This window comes from Centrocercus urophasianus, unplaced genomic scaffold (genome assembly GCF_019232065.1).
Source record: "Centrocercus urophasianus isolate 14NV4802_14NV808 unplaced genomic scaffold, USGS_Curo_1.0 seq_9, whole genome shotgun sequence".
NCBI classification, from domain to species: domain Eukaryota; kingdom Metazoa; phylum Chordata; class Aves; order Galliformes; family Phasianidae; genus Centrocercus; species Centrocercus urophasianus.
Window position 1 is genome coordinate 9,237,373 of NW_024885532.1, and position 21,324 is coordinate 9,258,696.

General features: G+C 44.8%; 1 protein-coding gene across 1 annotated transcript; it reads left to right on the forward strand.

The window, feature by feature from the left end:
- Window positions 1–2,918: 2,918 nt before the first annotated feature.
- FBXL3 (F-box and leucine rich repeat protein 3) lies at window positions 2,919–14,977 on the forward strand. Its single transcript, XM_042838869.1, has 3 exons — window positions 2,919–3,098; window positions 5,690–5,861; window positions 11,786–14,977. The coding sequence occupies exons 1-3, from the start codon at window positions 2,934–2,936 to the stop codon at window positions 12,427–12,429; spliced, it is 981 nt and encodes a 326-aa protein (XP_042694803.1). The 5' UTR covers window positions 2,919–2,933; the 3' UTR covers window positions 12,430–14,977.
- The last annotated feature ends 6,347 nt before the right edge of the window (window positions 14,978–21,324 follow it).

Here is a 21,324-nt window from a genome sequence, read left to right on the forward strand (position 1 = left end):
GGAAGAAGGGGCAGGCTGCTTGGGGAGATTACAAAGAAGTAGCTAAGGTATGCAAGGAGGAAGTTAGGAAGGCAAAAGCCCAACTTGAGCTCAGGTTGGCCTCTGCGGTAAAAGACAATAAAAAATCCTTTTATAAATATATCAACGGGAAAAGAAGAATCAAAGATAATTCTCATCCTATACTTGATGCAGCAGGGAATGTGGCCACTGAGGACAAGGAGAGGGCTGAGATCCTCAATGCCTTCTTTACATCTGCCTTTAACAGCCAGATCAGTTATCCTCTGGGCTTTTTATGCCCCGATCTGGAAGTCTGGGATGCTGCTCAGAATATGCCCCCAGCAGTTCCGGTGGAGACAGTCAGAGAGCTCCTCCTCCGTCTGGACTGTCACAAGTCCATGGGACCGGATGGGCTGCACCCTTGGGTGCTGAGGGAGCTGGCGGGGGTGATTGCTGTGCCCCTCTCGGCCATCTATCAATGCTCCTGGTTAACTGGTGAGGTCCCAGAGGATTGGAGGCTTGCTGATGTGACTCCCATCTTCAGGAAGGGCCATAAGGAGGATCCGGGGAACTGTAGGCCTGTCAGCCTGACCTCAGTACCGGGAAAGGTTATGGTGCAGATCATCTTGGATGAGATTGCACAGCATGTACGCAGTGTCCAGGGGATCAGGCCCAGCCAGCACGGTTTCGTGAAAGGCAGGTCGTGCTTGACCAACCTCATCTCTTTCTACGACTGGGTGACTAGTCTGGTAGATGAGGAAAGGGCTGTTGATGTAGTCTTCCTAGACTTCAGCAAAGCCTTTGACATGGTCTCTCACAGGCTTCTTCTGGGGAAACTGGCTGCCTGTGGTCTGAACAGATATACACTTCTTTGAGTAAGGAACTGGCTACAAAGCCGTGCCCAGAGGGTCGTGGTGAATGAAGTCCAGCTGGCGATCTGTTTCAAGTGGTGTCCCCCAGGGGTTGGTACTGGGGCCCATCTTGTTTAATATCTTTATTGATGACCTAGATGAGGGCATTGAGTGCACCCTCAGGAATTTTGCAGATGACACCAAGCTGGGAGGTGGTGTTGATCTGCCAGAGGGTAAGGCGGCCCTTTAGAGGGATTTAGACAGGCTGAACCGCTGGGCTGAGGTGAATGGGATGAGGTTTAACAAGGCCAAGTGTTGAGTTCTGCACTTTGGGCACAACAACCCCATGCAGCATTATAGGCTTGGGGGTGAGTGGCTTGATGAGTGTGAAGAAGAGAAGGACCTGGGGGCGTTGGTTGATGCTCGGCTGAACATGAGCTGACAGTGTGCTCAGGTGGCCAAGAGGGCCAATGGCATCCTGGCCTGCATTAGAAACTTGGCCAGCAGAAGCAGGGAGGTGATCATCCCCCTGTACTCAGCACTGGTGAGGCCGCACCTCGAGTATTGTGTTCAGTTTTGGGCTCCTCACTACAGGAAAGATGTTGAGGTCCTGGAGCGTGTCCAGAGAAGGGTAACAAAACTGGTGAGGAGTCTGGAGCACAAGTCTTATGAGGAGTGGCTGAGGGAGCTGGGATTGTTCAGTCTGGAGGAGGCTCAGGGGAGACCTCATTGCACTCTACAGCTTCCTGAAGGGAGGTTGTGGTGAAGAGGGATTTGGCCTCTTCTCCCAGGCAACAAGCAGGACACAGGGCAATGGCCGCAAGTTGTATCAGAGGAGGTTTAGGTTGGACATAAGGAAGAACTTTTTCTCTCAGAGAGTGGTCAGGCACTGGAATGGCTGTCCAGGAAGGTGGTGGAGTCACTGTCCCTGGAAGTGTCCCTTCAAGAGGTGTCTGGATGACGTGCTGCGTGATACGGTTTAGTGCTAGTGGTGGCAATGGTGATGAGGAGACGGTTGGACTGGATGATCCTATAGGTCGTTTCCAACCTTGTGATTCTATGATTCTATGGATAATGGCAAGCAGCTCAGCTATCTCCTCTGCCAGTTATTTCAGCACTCTTAGGTGAATCCCATCTGGCCCCATGGACAGTTCAGCTGGAGTAGTAGGTCTCTGACTGAGTTCTCCCGAATCCCAGGGGTTCTGTCTGTACCCCTGTCGAGACTACCAGGCCAGAGAGTGGAGTACCCTGAGGATACTTTGTCTGACCTTCGAAGACAGACGTAAAGAAGGCATTCAGAACCTCTGCCTTCTCCTTATCTTCAGTGGTCACATTCCCAGCCTCATCCAGTAAAGAATGGAGATTCTCTTTAGTCCTCATCTTACTATTCAAATGGAAAATGAATGTTTATCAGATCTAAACCAGTTGCTGGCATGTTAGCATGGCTTGTGATAGGCCTAAAATTGATCTTGTGGTTACGTGGGCTTACATAGCTGTCATGAGATTTGTACGTACAAGGCTGTTCTGGAAGCATATCTGTACGTGTTAGGGGAAATTGACTGGAAGTACATTAAGTGATTAAATTTTGTAACAAGCTTTACAGGATATCCATAGCATAACTGTTGTGGTATTAATGGTGGAGACCTAACTTTATAGCTTCAAATAATAGTGTACTTAATTCTCCAGAAGCTCTTCTATGAGCTGTGTCACCATAAAGGAAGCAAGCTGCTTTCTTGCACAGAGGACAGTTTATAGTATTCCCACATTTTGATAACAAAGAAAACACATTGATAGGTTCTGGAGCCAAAAGAATCTTCATGTATTTTTTATTTTATATGGATTAAATGCTTTGGAACAGACTGTGTAGTTAGTCTCTCATCATGCAAAATCTTACCGGAATATTTAGTAACCTGCTAAATTGATAGCAAATTATATTGGATTTTTGATGTCTGTCTTTTAGAGAAAAATAAAACAGGACATAAGTGAAATTCCAGTGCATTTTTTTACCATCGTATGACAGAAAATAAAGCAGAAAAAAAACCATGGAAAACAGAGTTGCTTTATGTCAGTAAGGGTTGTATTTTGATGCAGTGTTTTCTGATTCAGTACATTTACTTCTGTTTTAAGGTGGACAGTAGCAAGGAATCTGCAGAAGCAGCTTGTGATATTTTATCGCAGCTTGTGAATTGCTCTCTGAAAACTCTTGGACTAATTTCAACTGCCCGGCCAAGCTTCATGGATTTACCAAAGGTATTTGAATGCATGTAAATTTTTGTAGAAAAATATTGCAGTGATTCATAGAGTATTGTGAAAAGCTATGTTGTAAAAATGAGCCTTCGGCAAAAAAAAAAAAAACAAAACAAACAAACAAAAAAAACCACTTTATTGTGCTCAACTAAGGGAAAGAACTGAGATGATCTACTAAGATGGGTAACTGAAATTTCATTCATTCTCTGCATCACATGGGATGCTAGTTCAGATCTTGTTCTAAGTATTCCTGTCTGTTAGCTTTGGGCAACATGCTGTAAGTCATTAGCCTAGAGGACTTACTAGGAGAATGATTATAATCGAAGAGGTAGAGTTTAATCTGTGGGAGCTTGCTGTAGCAATTACAGCCATTGGTAAGTATAATTTTTACATTCATATAACTTTAAGGAAATATTTATTACTTGATGTCACATAGTTAAGTGCTTGATTCAGAAGCAAACTGCATCGTATCTATGAAATCTCACAGACTTTTTTTTTAACCTGGCTTGTTTATCCAAAACTAGATTGCATTAGAAGGTCTGTTATCTAGAAGTAAAAAAATAAAATAAAATAAAAAAATAAACCACCCAGTAATCCCCTCTTATATGCTTCTAAACAAGCAGTCCTGCTAGTGAAGTAGAAGGATTCTGTTGCTGAGGAGCTGAGGGGCAGCTGTGGTAACCTGGGCAGTTCTATGCAAGAACATCATGGATGTCTATCAGCCTCAATTCTTGAATCTAGCCCACATGTATGTCAAGAGCCAGTTAAAATTAGGCTGTTAGCTGGATAAGATGATGTCATTGCTGATGTCAACAAGGACAAGGAAGAGGTAGGGACAACCTCAGGAAAATAAGTAGGATATAGGGTTTAAGCGAGGTTAGCTGCAGAAGGATTATCAATTATTATCCTTGTTAGTGATCACAGACGTGTCATGCACTTTTCTTGAATATGTGTTTTTAATCCTTAATTTTCGAAGACGTTTTTCAGATCTTTGAGTTTTTTTGTACCTTTTTTTCTTTCAGTGTGCTTTGAGACGTGACCGTTAGGAAACCTAAGCATAGTGCGAACAATACTTTGTCTTAATGTGTTTAACAATATTTTGTCCATTCAGCTCTTGCATATTTTATTCTTGATCGGAATGCTACTTCAGCTTTTCTGTGTTTTCCCCTGGAGTTGTGTTCTACAAGCTAAAGAATCAGTTGTAGTCATTCATGCTGTAGACTTATGAAGTGTCAGTTCTTCTAAAATACAGACTTCCTTTTTATTACCAATAGGTTCACGTGTTCCTTCTAAAAATATATTCAAGATGCGCCTAAATCAACTCTTGAGAATAAAATGCCTTGTGGTGTTTACGACGCGAAGAGCTATTGCCTGTCTTCTGTTAAGTCTTTGAACTGTGGTTTCAGATGAGCTGATTTTCTTGAGTTCATTTCATTTTTCTTTTCAGTATCCTTCTTAGAGGAGGTTACATTTTAAATCCAGAGTATATCAAACACAGTACCAGCACTTTCTGAATACAAAGTGAGAATATCAGTAAGCATCTTTTTCTCCTTGGTCTGTAGCATACGTAATCAGAGTATTGTCAGTGTACTTGGGAGTGGTGCCTAAAGCCTCATGCTTCTGATCTGAACATTCAGTTTTCATTTACGTGAACTGACGTTGCTGGTTTATTTAATTTGAAAGTATTCTTGTTCTAAATGTAACAAAAAGCACATTGTATAAGAATGAGCAGTACCATTGCCAAGCCTTTCCATATAACTGAATTCAGTTCGAGCAACATGAACAATCCAGAAACGATGCTGGAATCAAAGTAACAGGTACATTTGTGGAGTAGTTAATATAATGCATAGGAGATGTATTTTCTTTACTTCTTCAATAAATCTAAGAAATCGTGATTATAAGCTAGTTACTCACTTCCATCGTACCAGAAGTCTGCTCCTTTTTCCATGATTTTTCAAGTGAAGGCATTCTGGGCAGTCTTTCTTTACTAGTGATTTTCAGTTGTTACCCAGAGATGCATTACACTAACTACTGGTTAAGTAGCATAAATAATTGATCATCTGTTCCTTGGCTGTGAACCACTCCTGTCAGCTTTCTAAGATTCATTCCTACCCTATGTACTCTGCCAGCCAGTAGTACCATTTGCCTTTGGGCACATGTAACAACAGTACAGGCTTGCCGCTCTTGAGTGCATCTCATCAATGCAGCCTAACTCACACTGCATGGGAATTTTTACTCAGATGCTGCTTTAAGAGCACTGCTTCTAAATTATTATCTAAATTTAGAGTTTATATGCTTTCTCTTTTGTTGTGGTTTTCCTATAGCTTGAATTTTACATAGTGGATTGTACTGGGTCAGTTTCTCAGGTTTTTCTCTGTTTTATGTTAGACATTCTGGTTTGCCAAATAATTAATATGATCAGAAAAGTTATTAAACTTTTCCTTAATGAAAAATGTATACTATTTTTGATTGTGATATCAGGTTAAAGACTTTCAGCAGTTACTGTAAGTCAGGATATTGTATACAACTATATACAGCACAAAACTGCTAAGATTTTTCAGATACCAGTGTTTCATTTAAACTTTCTTTTCCAGTCTCACTTTATTTCTGCACTGACAGTGGTGTTCGTAAACTCCAAGTCACTCTCTTCACTTAAGATCGATGATACACCAGTAGATGATCCGTCTCTCAAAGTGCTAGTGGCTAACAACAGTGACACGCTCAAACTCTTGAAAATGAGTAGTTGTCCTCATGTGTCTCCAGCTGGTAAGCAACTGTTTTGTTTGTTTTACTGTATGCTTTCAATTTGGTCAAATCTAATGAGCCCCTGAAAAAAATAGTGTGGGTTGAGTTTAGGGTTGAGCTTAAACACCCTACTACCTTGTGAAATGGTCATTGCTGCAGAGACCAGCTTCAGGGCAGGTAAGACTGCACTGGGTAAGGAACCTAAAGCAAAAGGCTGACCAGAAAGCTCTTTCTGTGGCTTTTTTGAAGCCAACAAAAGCACTGCGTTGGTGCCGGGGGGCTGGCAGCAGCTGGCAGCTTGTGGGCAGGCTGCTGAGTCAGCTGGGGTGGAGCCAGCAATGCCCTCTCTTACCTCTGAGCTTGACCTTGACCCTTTTCTGCGAGGCTAAAAGCAGCCCTCGGGAGGGCAGAATCTAGCTTCCGCTCACCTAGCGTGCCAGGTAAGAAAAGGGTTTTACTGTCCACCCATAACAGGGAGGGAAGTCAGAGTGTGAGTGCAGCCCACACTGCTGATTACTGTATCAGTACATGTGAGAGGTTGGTCTTGTGGCACGGCATGTCAGTGTTTTTGTCTTAGCTTAGGAGACCACTCTCCTGCTGACAGACCTGGAGACCCCAGGTTCAAACATGGTCTCTGCCAGACAGCAGGCTTGCCCCAAGAAGACTGTGGCAACCCAGACAGAGGGTCTGCCCAGAAATGTGATGGTTGAGGTCTCCGGCTGCAGGGAATGCCTGAGCCTGCTGCTGCTGGGAGAGGATGGGAAGGATGACACCTGAGTGAGGTGCAAGCAGGTGGACGAACTGCTCAGCCTGGTGGTAGAGCTTAGAAAGGAGGTAGAGAGATTAAGAACCATCAGAGAGCATGAGAGGGAGATAGACTGGTGGTGTGACTCTGCCAGAAAGAAGCAGAGATTGCAACCCCCAGACTGTAGTGGACCTTGTCCCTTGCCGTAGTCAAACCGAGAGAGCCAACTTGAGAAGAGAGAAGGAATAGCAGCAGGTCGCAGCTCAGAGATGCAGGCAGTGCCCATCCTGACCTACCTTGGTTACCCAGGTGCCTGTATGTAATAGGTTTGAAGCCCTGAAACTGGAGGGTGAGGTGGCTGAGAATGAGGTGGGAGGATTGCCTCCAAGCTTTTCAAGCATGGAGCCGACCACCTCTCCTTAAAAGACTGCCTCCTTCAGTAAAGAAAGGAGGGTGATAGTCATAGGTGACTCTCTTCTGAGAGGAACTGAGTGCCCAATATGTTGGCCTGCTCCTACCCATAGGGAAGTGTGCTGCCTCCCTGTGGCTTGGATCAAGGATATTTCTGGAAAACTTCCTAGTCTGATCTGCCCCTCTGATTATTATCCTCTATTGATAGTCCAGGCTGGCAGTGATGAGGTCACTAACAGAAGCCTGAGGACTATAAAAAATGATTTAGGGGACTGGGGAAGTTAGTTGATGGAGCAGGCATACAAGTAGTATTTGCCTTTATTCCTATGGTGGTGGGGAAGGACTCTGAGAGAAGCAGGAAAACTCACCTTATAAACACATGGCTGAGATGCTGGTGCAAGCGTAAAGATTTTGGGTTCTTTCATCATGGGGCTGTCTACTTGGCACTTGGTATGGGGGCTGCCGATGGGTATCACCTATTCTAAAGGGGGAAATGGATCCTTGCCCAGGAGTTGGTGAGACTTGTAGAGAGGGCTTTAAACTAGATCGGAAGGGGGAAAGGGATAAAACCAGGCCTGCTAGAAATGAGCCTGGAGGAATGGTAATGGGATTAGGGGTGAGGTGAGGGGCTTAGCTGAAGTGCATCTACACCAATGCATGCAGCATGGACAACAAACAAGAGGAGTTGGAAGCCACTGTGCGCCAGGTTAACTATGACCTCGTTGCCATTACGGAAACATGGTGGGACCTCTCTCATGACTGAAGTGCTGCAATGGCTGACTACAAACTCTTCAGAAGGGATAGGCAAAGAAAGAGGGGTGGTGGCCTGGCTCTCTATACTAGAGAGTGCTTTGATGTCATTGAACTTGAGGCTGGGGTTAATAAGGTTGAACCCCTATGGGTAAAGATCAGGGGAAGAGCTGACAATGCAGACTTCCTGGTGGATGTCTGCTACAGACCATCGAACCAGGATGAAGAGGCAGATGAGGAATTCTACAAGCAGCTGGTGGAAGCTGTGCAGTCGCCAGCCCTTGTGCTCATGGGGGAGTTCAATTTCCCCAACATATGCTGGAAATACAACACAATGCAGAAGAAGCAGTCTAGAAGGTTTCTGGAGTGTATGGAGGGTAACTTTCTGATGCAGCTGGTGAGAGTGCCGACAAGAGGAACTGCCCTGCTAGACCTGCTGCTCGCAAACAGAGAAAATCTGGTGGGAGATGTGGAAGCCAGGGGCTGTCTTGGACAGAGTGACCATGAAATGGTAGAGTTCTCGATTCTTGGTGGAGCCAGGAGGGGGAACAGCGAAACTGCTACCTTGGACTTCTGGAGGGCGGACTTTCAATTATTCAGAAGGCTAGTAGGGGGAATCCCCTATGTTCCAATCTTAAGAAAGGTGTCCAAGGTGGCTGGTCATTCTTCAAGAAGGAAGTCTTAAAGGCACGGGAGCTGGCTGTCCCCCGAGCCAGAAAATGAGCCATGGGGAAGAAGACCGGCATGGATGAATAGGGAGCTATTCTTGAGGCTCCGGGAGAAAAAGAAAATCTATCTCCTGTGGGAGAAGGGACAGGCAACTCAGAGTACAGAGAAGTTGTTAAGATGTGTAGAGAGAAAATCAGAAAGGCAAAAGTCCAGGTTCAACTCAACCTGGCTTCTGGGGTAAAAAGGAACAAGAAACTCTTACATAAATACATCAACAGTAAGATGAGGACTAAAGAGAATCTCCATTCTTTACTGGATGAGGCTGGGAATGTGATCACTGAGGATAAGGAAAAGGCAGAGGTTCTGAATGCCTTCTTTACGTCTGTCTTTAAAGGTCAGACCAGTTATCCTCGGGGTACTCCGCTTTCTGACCTGGTAGTCTCGACTGGGGTGCAGACAGACCCCCCGCAATTTGGGAGGACTCAGTCAGAGACCTACTACTCCAGCTGATCTGTCCATGGGGCCAGATGGGATTCACCTGAGAGTACTGAGAGAACTGGCAGAGGAGATAGCTGAGCTGCTTGCCATTATCCATCTGCACTCCTTGTTGACTGGTGAGGTCCCAGAAGGCTTGCCAGTGCGACTCCCATCTACAAGAAGGGTTGTAAGGAGGATCCGGGAAACTACAGGCCTGTTAGCCTGACCTCGGTGTCAGGGAAGGTTATGGAGCAGATTGTCTTGAGGGAGATCACAGAATCGTAGGGGTTGGAAGGGACCTCAAGGATCATGAATCTCCAACCTCCCTGCCAAAGCAGGTTCCCTACAGTAGGTTGCAAGTAGGCGTGGAGGTGGGTCTTGAATATCTCCAGAGAAGGAGACTCCACAACCTTCCTGGGCAGCCTGTTCCAACGCTCCGTCACCCTCACTGTAAAGAAGTTCTTGGGCACATTTGTGTGGAACTTCATATGCTCCAGTTTCCGGCTGTTTCCCCTTCTCCTGTCTCCACATACTGCTGAAAAGAGTCTGGCCTTGCCACTCTGCCCCCCACACCTTAGATATTTATAGACCTGGATCAGGTCCCCTCTCAGTCTTCTTTTCTCAAGGCTGAACAGGCCCAGTTCACTCAGCCTTTCTTCATAAGAGAGATGCTCCAGGCCCTTCACCATCTTCGTGGCCCTCTGCTGGACTGTTTCCAAGAGATCCCTGTCTTTTTTGTACTGGGGAGCCCAGAACTGGACGCAGTGCTCCAGATGAGGTCTTACCAGGGCAGAGTAGAGGGGGAGGATCACCTCCCTCGACCTGCTGGACACGCTCTTATTAATGCATCCCAGGATGCCATTGGCCTTTTTGGCCACAAGGGCACACTGCTGGCTCATGGCCAACCTGTCATCTACCAGGACACCCAGGTCCCTCACTGCAGAGCTCCCCTCCAGCAGCTCATCCCCCAGCCTGTACCAGTACTTGTAATTATTCCTCCCCAGATGCAAGACTCTACACTTGCTTTTGTTAAACGTCATCCGTTTTTTTTCTGCCCAGCTCTCCAGCCTGTCCAGGTCTCACTGAATGGCAGCACAGCCTTAATGCATGTCAGCCAATCCTCCCAACTTCATATCATCAGCAAACTTGCTGAGGGTGGCCACTATCCCCTCATCAAGATCATTGATGAAAATGTTAAACAAGACCGGACTCAAATCCGTCCCCTAATCACACAGCATGTGCGGGACAACAAGGTGATCCGGCCCAGCCACCATGGGTTCATGAAGGGCAGGTCCTCCTTGACCAACCTGATCTCCTTCTATGATCTAGTGATTTTTTTTTTTCTCATGGGACTGTTATTATTATTAGATTGCTACGAACTGTTGAAGAACTTGAACTGAATCAAAAAGGTGATGAGTTGCACAAAAGCAGTCACTTGCTAATACACTTGAAATGTATAATGTGTCTTCAAAGTGCAGATTTGAGGGGGAGTAGATGTTTGGTACTAGATCAGTTCTTAAGAATTGTGTTCTTAACAATAGTGCAGGACAGAGAAGTAGTTTGAGTAGTGAAAAAGAGACCCCACTGCTGCTGGGATGAAGATGATCAGTATTGAACTTACCCTGTATCTTCTGTATTTAATGAAAATGTAGCATTCATTAAATATCTGTTCCTTGGGTGGCAGTCAGATTTTGTTCTTGGCTGCTTGGTCAAATATAGTCATGGGCAATATGCTTCCAGAGTGGGTGAATCTAATGAGGTTTAACACAGCTAAGTGCAAGGTTTTGCACTTGGGCTGGAGGAATCCCAGGTATATATGCTGACTGGGAGGAGCAATCTTTGAGAGTAGCCCTATAGAGAAGGACCTGAGGGTCTTGGTGGATGAAAAACTGAATGTGAGCGAGCAGTGTGCTCTTGCAGTTCAGAAAGCAAATGACATCCTGGACTCCATCAGAAGAGGGGTGGCCAGCAGAGAGAGGGAGGTGATTGTCGTTTTCTATTCTGCCCCTGTGAGGTCCCATCTGGCATATTGTGTCCAGGTCTGGCACCGCCAGTACAAGAAAGACAGCTGTTGGAGAGGGTCCAGAGGTGGGCCCCAAAGATGATCAGAGGGCTGGAGCACCTTCCCTATGAAAACAGGCAGAAGGGGCTGGGCTTATTCAGCCTGGGGAAGAGAAGGCTGCAGAGTGACCTCATTGTAGCCTTCCAGTACCTAAAGGGAGCCTGCGAACAGTAGGGGACTCAAATCTATGAAATAGTAGAGAACAGCAGGACAAGGGGAAATGGTTTTAAGTTGAAAGAAGGAAGATTTAGGTTAAATATCAGGGGAGGTTCTTTATGATAAGAGTGGTGAGGTGCTGGAACAGGCTGCCCAAGGAGGATGACCCATCCCTGGAGGTGTTTAAAACCAGGCTGGATGGGGCCCTGGGCAGCCTGGTCTAGTATTAAATGGGGAGGTTGGTGGCCCTGCCTGTGGCAGGGGGGTTGGAGATTTATGATCCTTGAGGTCCCTTCCAACCCAAGCCATTGTATGATTCTGTGATTTATTATGAACTTGCACTTATAGATAGACTTACGGCAGGATGGAACAGTTAAGAGTATGTAAATCTTATGTTTGCCACATACAAGAATCAACTCCCAAGGGAAAGTATACAACACATAATATATGTATATCTTACTTTGCACAAAGAAGTCACAAGACATTGGTCACGTGACAAAAGATTCATGTTTTGGTTGTCCAGTAAGATTTAATTTTGATATCGCATAATGATTCTATATTGAAATGCATATTCTTTGCAACTTTTTGATATACAGAAACAAATTCTTATGTTTCTTATTCAAGTACTGGTATATTTACCTGTATAACCCATTCCGTAATGTTCTGCTTTGCAAGGAATCCTTTGTGTGGCTGATCAGTGTCATGGTTTACGTGAGTTGGCGCTCAACTACCATCTGCTGAGCGATGAGCTGCTGCTCGCCTTGTCTTCTGAAAAACATGTCAGATTAGAACACTTGCGCATCGATGTTGTCAGTGAAAATCCTGGACAGACTCAGTTCCACACAATTCAGAAGAGCAGCTGGGACGCTTTCATCAAGCATTCTCCTAAAGTGAACTTAGTCATGTATTTTTTCTTGTATGAAGAAGAGTTTGACCCATTCTTTCGCTATGAAATACCTGTCACTCACCTTTACTTTGGAAGATCGGTAAGCAAAGATGTACTTGGCCGCGTTGGGATGACGTGTCCTCGGTTGGTTGAATTGGTCGTGTGCGCCAATGGATTACGGCCACTGGATGAGGAGTTGATCCGTATCGCAGAGCGGTGCAAGTATTTGTCAGCTGTTGGCCTAGGAGAGTGTGAAGTCTCTTGCAGTGCCTTTGTTGAGTTTGTGAAGATGTGTGGCGGCCGTCTCTCACAGCTTTCTATTATGGAGGAAGTTCTGATTCCTGACCAGAAATACAGCTTAGAGCAGATCCACTGGGAAGTTTCAAAACATCTCGGTAGAGTCTGGTTCCCAGACATGATGCCTACGTGGTAACATCCTGAAAAGAATTCAGGGCAGATGGAATAGCACCTTATGCTTACCGTCTTGTAATTTATTGTATAAGCTTAATTGATACTGTAGTTTATTATTGTAAGTCACTGCAGCGTTTGATAGGATTTCATTCAGAAACAATTTGTGAAATTCAAATAATTTAAAATAGAAATCATAAATATCTCTAAAACCTTTCTGCATCCAATGATGGATTAGATATGTTCTTTTTAATTGATAAATTGGGAGTTTTTTAATTTCTATTAAAAAACATTGAAATGTAACTGTAAAATAACTTCAATATCCTGAACTTCTTTGATTTAAATACTAATACTGAACACAATTGGATTTGTTATTAAAAGCCAAAAAAAAAAAAACCCACAAGTTTCATGCTCTGTTGCAGACTATAGCATGATTAAGTCCAGTCACCCAGGTGACAGGGTTAAGAATATATGGAGAATTTAGTAGGCTGTGAAATGTATACATTGTTTATATTAAGTGGTAAAAAGCAAGATCAATATATAACAATATAGGTTAGAAAATTAAAATACTGAATTTATCTTATTCAGTTTATTAGATCAATCTGAAGTATATTTAGAGTGCAAACAAATAGTAATGAGAGCTACCAGAAGCGGTTTGCTTTTCTTCTTTCTCTAGGTATCTTAGTTTGCTTATGGGGTCTCAGATTCATGTCCAAACCTGTTTTAAGGTATTTTATGTCTAGCTCAGGAAGCGCAAGCATTCTGGGAAAAATTGTAGATACGTTGTATTTAAATAGGCATTGGAGTTAATGAGCTTTTCTTGCACATTAACCAGTTTTGCAGCATATTGTTAGACAGAGTAATGTACAGCTTATTAAATGTACCCTGTGGTACTCAGTGGGACAACACGGATGTGAACAGTGCGAGGTGAGATAAAATAGGATTGGTGACCGAGGACCTTTGAACAACACAGCAGACATTGTTGGCTGCTTTCAGTTTGAGGGAAAAATGATATTGTAATGGTTGCTTATGCTGTATAACTAATTGTACACTGTAAATCAGTTTCAAAAATGTTTATGTATAAAGTAAATGTTTGATAGATGATCATTTTGTATAACTTTTAATTCAACTGGTTCAATCATTTCGTATTTTAAAATCTCAAAGCAGTAAACTTACGTGAAGTAGAGCAGTAGAGGAAAACATTTTGATTATTTGGTAAAATCATTTTTTTAGAGAAAATTCTAGTGTAGGCAACATATTGCCTGTGATCTGGATGTGTCTTGTGACTTCACTTCCTACTGCCAACAGTTGGGTTACTTTCTATTCTACTGATGGATAACACTAAACTGTTAATGTGACAGATGAATGTTTGCAAGGTGTGATTGGCCACCTGCAAGGCAGAGCTTCTCCAGTCTGGGGCTGTACTGAGCTCCGCTGGTGGCTGCTTCTCGTTTGAGCTGTACATGTACTGGTAATGAGTAGGTTTTCACTTCTGGTTTCAGTAATGTTTTATCCAAATGTATAGTTCAATGGTAATATACTTATGAGCATATTTAGTTCATAATGATATTTTGAGCAAGCATTGCTCAGTGGACTGGACGTCTTTATAGGGAGTTGTATGTTTCTGTAGAGCTTTGTCATTTAAAAATCACATTTTATGAAGTACACTTTTTTGTATTAGAATTTGTTAATGTACTGCTATAATTTGCTTTTATTTGTATAAAAGGTGTCAATATATCTAGATCATTGAAGTAAAAAAGTTCAGTGTTTTTTATATTTTCACTCTCAGAATGACTTGTGTGATAAAAATGGAGTAACACTAACAGGCTGGGGAAGAGGGAATGTTATCACTAAGTCAGCATGTGATATCTTCTGCTAATGCAACTCTTAGGACCTTGACTGTGTTCTCATACAGGCAAGGTAAGCAATACGTGGTCTGTCACTCACTGCTGTGGTAGTGCAATGACAGAAAGACAGGACAGATAGGCCAAATACATTCATCTCCTCTCTCCAGGAATTCCCATCTTTTAATTCCAGCCCTCTGCTTCTCACAGACAGAAATCTGAAATGGAGAATGTGGCAGGAAGGCTTTATGCTTAGTTGTAATTCAGCTGCTCTCCCCATCAAGGGTGCCCTTTTCTGAGAAGGTCTCTATTCTGTTGCATAACTTCCAAACAGTTCTGTGTATAGATAGAGATGTATAGATGTGACACTCAGTTCAAGAAGAAAAGTGGTTGTTTCCCCTTTCATTGAAGTCTGCACTTTTTACATCACACCAGTTAGTGTTCTCAGCTCAACTAAACGGCTCTGACTTCCCAGGCAAGTCTACATTGTAAATACCTTTAAGAAAAGCTGCAGTAGTGCCCTTATAAGCAAATCTCGTACTATTCTTTGTCTTCAACACATGGTGGAACAAACAAACAGTAGAATCCATGGTGTAAGCTGTAACAGGAGTACCACAGACTGTCACAAAGATCATGTGGGGTTGTCAAAATAAATGCTGCTGCTGAATCTAAAACTGGAGCATTGTGTTAATGAGGATTTTTTTAAAGGGACTCAGAACTTCAATGTTTGTAGTTCAGACTACAAAATATAAATTAATTTTCCTAAAAGACACATGACATAAAAGTTTGGATATGGTTTTGATACTATTTAACTAGAACAGTGAAGCTAGAGTTAACCTTAGATGTTCTGTATGATTTGTTCATCCTTTTCATTAGATATCCCAATTTACTATATCTGCCACTGTTATTATTAAGTTCCTCTGCTGTGAAATGGAGACCACAGGGTGTGTTCCTCCACTTCTGTAGGACAGTCAACGAAGCATTTCCTCACCAGATGCTCAGGAACTGGACAGCTTTTGCCCCAGAATCTATGGAATGAGGATAAAGTCTGATTTCTTAATGCTGTAACTGAAATCAGTCAATGCAAAGGAGGACCTGGACTGGAAGACTTGTAGACCTAATTGATGGCTGTTACTTCATGCCCTCAGAGGTGTGGACAGTGCAGACTTAAAAATCTTCATGTTACAGAATGATTTCTGTATTTTATCTCTTAAATGCAAGGTGCATAAAAGCAGAGAGTGGAACTGAGAGTTCAAAATAATCTGTATCGCCTGTTATAGACTACCTAATCAGGATGAAGAGAAGAACGAGGCATTCTGTGAGCAGCTTGTGTAAGTAGTGCAATTGCCAACACTCGTTATCATGGGAGACTTCAACTTCCCTGATATATGTTGAAAATATAATACAACACAGAGGAAGTAGTCCAAGAGGTTTCTAGAGTGTGTGGAAGATAGCTTCCTTACACAGCTGGTACGAGAGCCTACCGGGGGTGGTGCCCTGCTAGACCTGCTCTTCACAAATAGAGAACGACTGGTGGGAGATGTGAAAGCTGGGGACTGTCTTGGGCAGAGCGACCACAAAATTGTAAAATTCTCTATTTTTGGAGTTGTCAGAAGGGTGACTGACAAAAATGCTATCTTGAACTTCCAGAGGGCAGATTTCGACCTGTTCAGGATGCTTGTTGCAGGGGTCCCTTGGGAGTCACTCCTGAAGTGTTAAGGGGTCCTGGAAGGCTTGGTACTCCTCAAGATGGAAATCTTAAAGGCACAAGAACAGGCTGTTCCTGAATGCCATACAGCAAGCTGCAGGGGAAGAAGAACAGTGTGGATGAACTGGGAACTACTAGTGAGACTCCGGAAGAGTCTATGTCCTATAGAAGGGACAGGCTACTTGGAGAGATTACAAGGAGGCTGCTAAGGTACGCAGGATGGAAGTTAGGAAGGCAAAAGCCCAACTTGAACTCAGATTGGCCACTACAGTAAAAAACAATAAGAAATCCTTTTACAAATAAATCAATGGTAAGAGAAGAACCAAGGAGAATTTCCATCCTTTCCTTGATGCAGCAGGGAATGTGATCACTGAGGATAAAGAGAAAGAAAATGGATTTAAGTTGAGGGAGGGGAGACTTAGGTTGGATGTCGGGAAATTCTTTACAGTGAGAGTGGTGAGGTGCTGGAATAGGCTGCCCAGAGAGGTTGTGGATGCCCTGTCCCTGGAGGTGTTCAAGGCCAGATTGGATGGGGCCTTGGGCAGCCTGGTCTAGTATTAAACAGGGAGGTTGGTGGCCCTGCCTGTAGCAGGGGGGTTGGAGATTCATGATCCTTGAGGTCCATTATGATTCTGTGGTTCTATGATTCTGTGAAGGCTGAAGTCCTCAATGCCGCCTTTACATCTGTCTTTAAAAGGCAGATCAGTTATCCGCAGGGCACTTTACGCCCTGATCTGGAAGTCTGGAATGCTTAGCAGAATACACCTCCGGTGATTCAGGTGGAGACAGAGGGTTCCTCCTCCATCTGGACTGTCACAAATCCATGGGACCAGATGGGCTCCACCCTTGGGTGCTGAGGGAGCTGGCGGGGGTGATTGCCAAGCCGCTTTCTGCCATCTGTCAGCAATCCTGAGGAGTTCCTAGGGCATATGAGGCTTACCAACGTTACCCCCATCTACAAGAAGGGCCATAAGAAGGATCTGGGGAACTCCAGTCAGCCTAACATCAGTACCAGGGAAAGTTATGGAGCAAATCATCTTGGGTGAGATCACACGGCACGTGCGTGGCGTCCAGGGGATCAGGCCCAGCCATCACAGGTTAATGAAAGGCAGGTTGTGGTTGAGCAACCTCATCTTCTATGACAGGGTGACCAGCTGGAAGATATTATTCTGTTAACAGTTAATCAAACAGTGTCTCAAAGCTTGCTGGGAACAAAGATGAACAAGTCCAGGCAAGTCCTGGGCAGGGGTTGAGAAATCCTTTCTCAGGAGAACTTCAATGGACAAGTCCTGGGCAAGGGTTGTGAAATCCTTTGTCTGAAGGACACAGATGAACAAGTCCAGGCAAGTCCAGGGCAAAGGTTGTGAGATCCTTTCTCTGGAAAAATTGATAAGACAATTCCTGGGTAAGGGTTGTGAAATCCTTTGCCTGGGGGACACAGATGGAAAAGGCCAGGGGCAAGGAGAGATGAGCTGCAGCTTAATAGCTGTGAAGCAGTCTTTTGTGTGGACTTATCTCAGGATGATGGCCATCTCAGGGGGGAACTCACATGACTCTTGCTCAAGCGCCCAGGGATGTCAGGTAGGCAGGAGAACAAGTAAGATAAAAGAGGAATCGAAAACCATGAGGACAGGTGTCTGACAACAGATTCCTGACGAAGTGATGCCTGCGTGCTGAAGTAGAAGAAGAGGTGTCTGCCATCAGATTCCTCACACTATGGAATTCTTGCATCTTGACGAACTCTGGGCCTGCTGCCTGAGCGCTGCTGCTTCCTCCCAGATTGGCTCCGTGACTGCCTCCTGCTCTCCTGCTCTCCTGCTACCTGATGAACTCTCCTGGGCCTGCTGCCTGAGCTGCTTCCTCCCGCATTGGCTCTGCGACTGCCTCCTGCTTGCTGCCCAAGTCAAGTCATGCTGCTGCTACCTTCCCCCACCTCCTCCCTCCCCCCGCTGCTTCTGCCTCGGACCTTCAAAACGTCACGCAATGGGACCGCTGCTGCATCCTGGTGGTGAGTATCCCCGCTTTACAGAATTCTTGCTTCTTTCCTATCTTTTCTATCGCCCTCCTTCCCTTCCCCGTCTCCCTGATTAGGATTTGTAATAAACTGGTCAGACTAACATATGAGCCGTTGTTTCTTAATCTCACGCCAAGTATACAGATATTAAAAGAACCTCATCTCCCTCCTATAAATTGGAGTGAGACACCAGCCTGGTAGATGAGGGAAAGGCTGTTGATGTAGTCTACCTAGACTTCAGCAAAGCCTTTGATACGGTCTCTCACAATATTTTCGCGGGGAAACTGACTGCCTGTGGCCTGGACAGGTATACCCTTCTTTGGGTAAGGAAGTGACTAGAGGGTTGTGCCCAAGGGATAGTGGTTAATGGAGTTAAATCTGATGAGCAGTTTACATGTGGTGTCCCCCAGGGGTCATTTCTGGGTTCCATTTTGTTTGATATCTTCATTGATGGCCTAGATGAGGGGATTGTGTGTACCTTCAGTAAGTTTGCAGATGACACCAAGTTGGGAGGTGGCCTTGATCTGCTTGAGGGTAGAGAGGCCCTTCAGAGGGATCTGGATAAGCCAAGTTGCTGGGCTGAGGTGAATGGGCCTCACGGTGAGTGCCGTGTCCTGCACTTTGGCCACAACAACTCCATGCAGCACTATAAGCTTGGGGATGAGTGACTGGATGACTGTAAAGAGGTGAGTTGGTTGATGCTCGTCTGAACATGAGCCAACAGTGTGCCCAGGTGGCCAAGAAGGCCACCCAGTCTGCATTAGAAATAGTGTGGCCAGCAGAAGCAGAGAGGTAATCATCCCCCTGTATTCAGCACTGGTGAGGCTGCACCTTGAGTATAGTGTTCAGTTTTGGGTCCTGCACTACATGAAAGACACTGAGGCCCTGGAATGTGTCTGTAAAGGACAGTGAAGCTGTGAGGGGTCTGGAGCACAAGCCTTATGAGGAGCAGCTGAGGGAGCTGGGATTGTTGAGTCTGGAGAAGAGGAGGCTCAGAGGAGACCTCATTGCACTCTACAACTTCCTGAAGAGAGGAGGGGTTTGGCCTCTTCCAAGCAATAAACAGGACCCAAAAATGTCTGAAAGCTGTACCAGAGGAGATTTAGATTAGACATGAGGAGAAACTTTTTCTCTCAGAGAGTGGTCAGGCACTGGAATGGTCTGCCCAGGGAGTGGTGGAGTCACCGTCCCTGGCAGTGTTCAAGAGGTGTCTGGATGAAGAGCTATGAGATATGGTTTAGTGGGTTGTGGTAGCAATGGTAGTGGGAGGATGGTTGGACTAGATGATCTTGTAGGTCCTTTCCAACCTGGTGATTCTATGATTCTATTTGAAGCATGAGTGAATAGGTGATATATTTGCTGGATACAGGGAAAGCAGGAGTCATCTTTGAGCCTGGCAGCTGGGACCATCCTCTAGAAACTGCCAAATATGGGACCCTGCTTTCCACCAGTTGACTGTGAATGTAACAAGAAATATGACCTCATTCCCCTCACCTATGTGAATTTCAGCAGGAAGACATTCCACCCAAATACTTTTGTTAAATAGGTTTTTGTGGATTTCCTTTTTCAAGCACAAACTTTTACTCATCCCATTTTCCCTTTAGAGGATTAAGGTAAGTTTCTCATGTCCTTCTAGGAAGCACCGGGAGAAAACTTCAGATTTCTTTTCAAGGTTTGAAGGATGGCCCCTCTATGAAGATAGTGTGTGAGAAAACCCAGCTCAAGTGCCTTTACACTAATGCACACAGCATGGGAAATATGTGGAAGAAGCTGAAAACCATGATGTGCTTGGATAATTATGACCTGGTTGTTATCATGTAGACGTGGTGGGACAACTCTCATTACTTGTGTACTGTGATTGAGGGCTACAAGCTCTTCAGAAGGGATAGACAAGGTTGGAGGGGTGGTGGAGTTGCCTTCTATGTTAGATAATGGATAGATTGTGAAGAGCTGTGTCTTAGGAACAGCCATGACTGGGTTGAGAGCTTGTGGGTAAAAATCAAAGATCGGCCTAGTAAAGGGCATCCAGTGGTTGGGGTGTGCTACAGACCACCTGATGAGGGGGAGCCTGTTGATGAGGGGGAGTTTGTTGATGAGGCTTTCTTGCTTCGACTGCAGGAGGTGTCGTGCTCATGGGCTCATCCTGATTGGGGATTTCAACCACCTGGACATCTGCTGGGATAGTGGCATGGCAGGTGGCAGGCAATCCAGGAGATTCCTGGAGTCTGTTGAGGATAACTTCCTGGTCCAAGTACTAGATGGACTGAACAAATCAAGCAAAGGAGGTGGGCAACCAGCATGGCTAAGCAAGAACGTGTTGCTTAAACTGAGGGAAAAGAAATATACAGGAAGTAGAAGCAGGGCTGTATAGGCTGGGAAGAATACAGGGACATTGTCCACGTGTGTAGAAATAAGATCAAGAAAGCCAAGGCACAGATGGAGCTGAACTTGATGAGGGATGTGGATAATAACAAGAAGGGGTTCTACAGGTACATAAGTAGGAGGAGACAGACCAAGGACAGTGTTCCCTCTCTGATAAATGAGGATGGAGAACTGGCTTCCTCAGATACAGAAAAAGCTCAAGGTACTCAGTGATTGCTTTGCCTTGGTCTTCACTGGCAGTCAGGCTCCTCCCCATGTCTGACAGGACCCTGAAGATCTAGGTGTGGGTGAGAGGAACAAATTCTGTCCCAGTATAACAGTGGATTAAATCCGAGACCTCTTCATGAAACTGAATGTATGTAAGCCCACGAGGCTGTATGATATCCGTGCCAGGGTTCTGAGAAAGATGGCTGATATAGCTGCCAATGCTCTCCATCATATTTGGAAAAATCATGGCTGTTGGGTGAGACCCCATTGACTGGAAGAAGGGAAATGTTACTCCCATTTTTAAGAAAGGGACAAAGGATGACCTGGAGAACTATAGGCCGGTGAGTCTCACTTCTGTGCCTGAAAAGATCATGGAGCAAATCTTTGTCACCATGCTAAGGCACATACAAGATGAAGAGGTGATCCAAGTGAGCCAGCATGGCTTCACCAAGGGCAGATCATGCCTGACCAATCTGGTGGCCTTCTATGATGGAGTGATGGCATTGGTGGACGAGGGAAGGGCAATGGATGTCAAGTACCTGGACTTCTGCAAAGCCTTTGACATGGTCCCTCACCACATCCTTCTCTCTAAAGTGTAATGGTATGGATTTGAAGGATGATTGGTTTCATGGATGAGGAATTGGTTGGCTGGATGCTGCTAAAGGGTTGTGATCAATGATTCTGTGTCAGGGTGGAGGCTGGTCACAAGCACTGTCCCTCAGGGGTCAGTCTTGGTACCGGTGCTCTTCAGCATCTTCATCAATG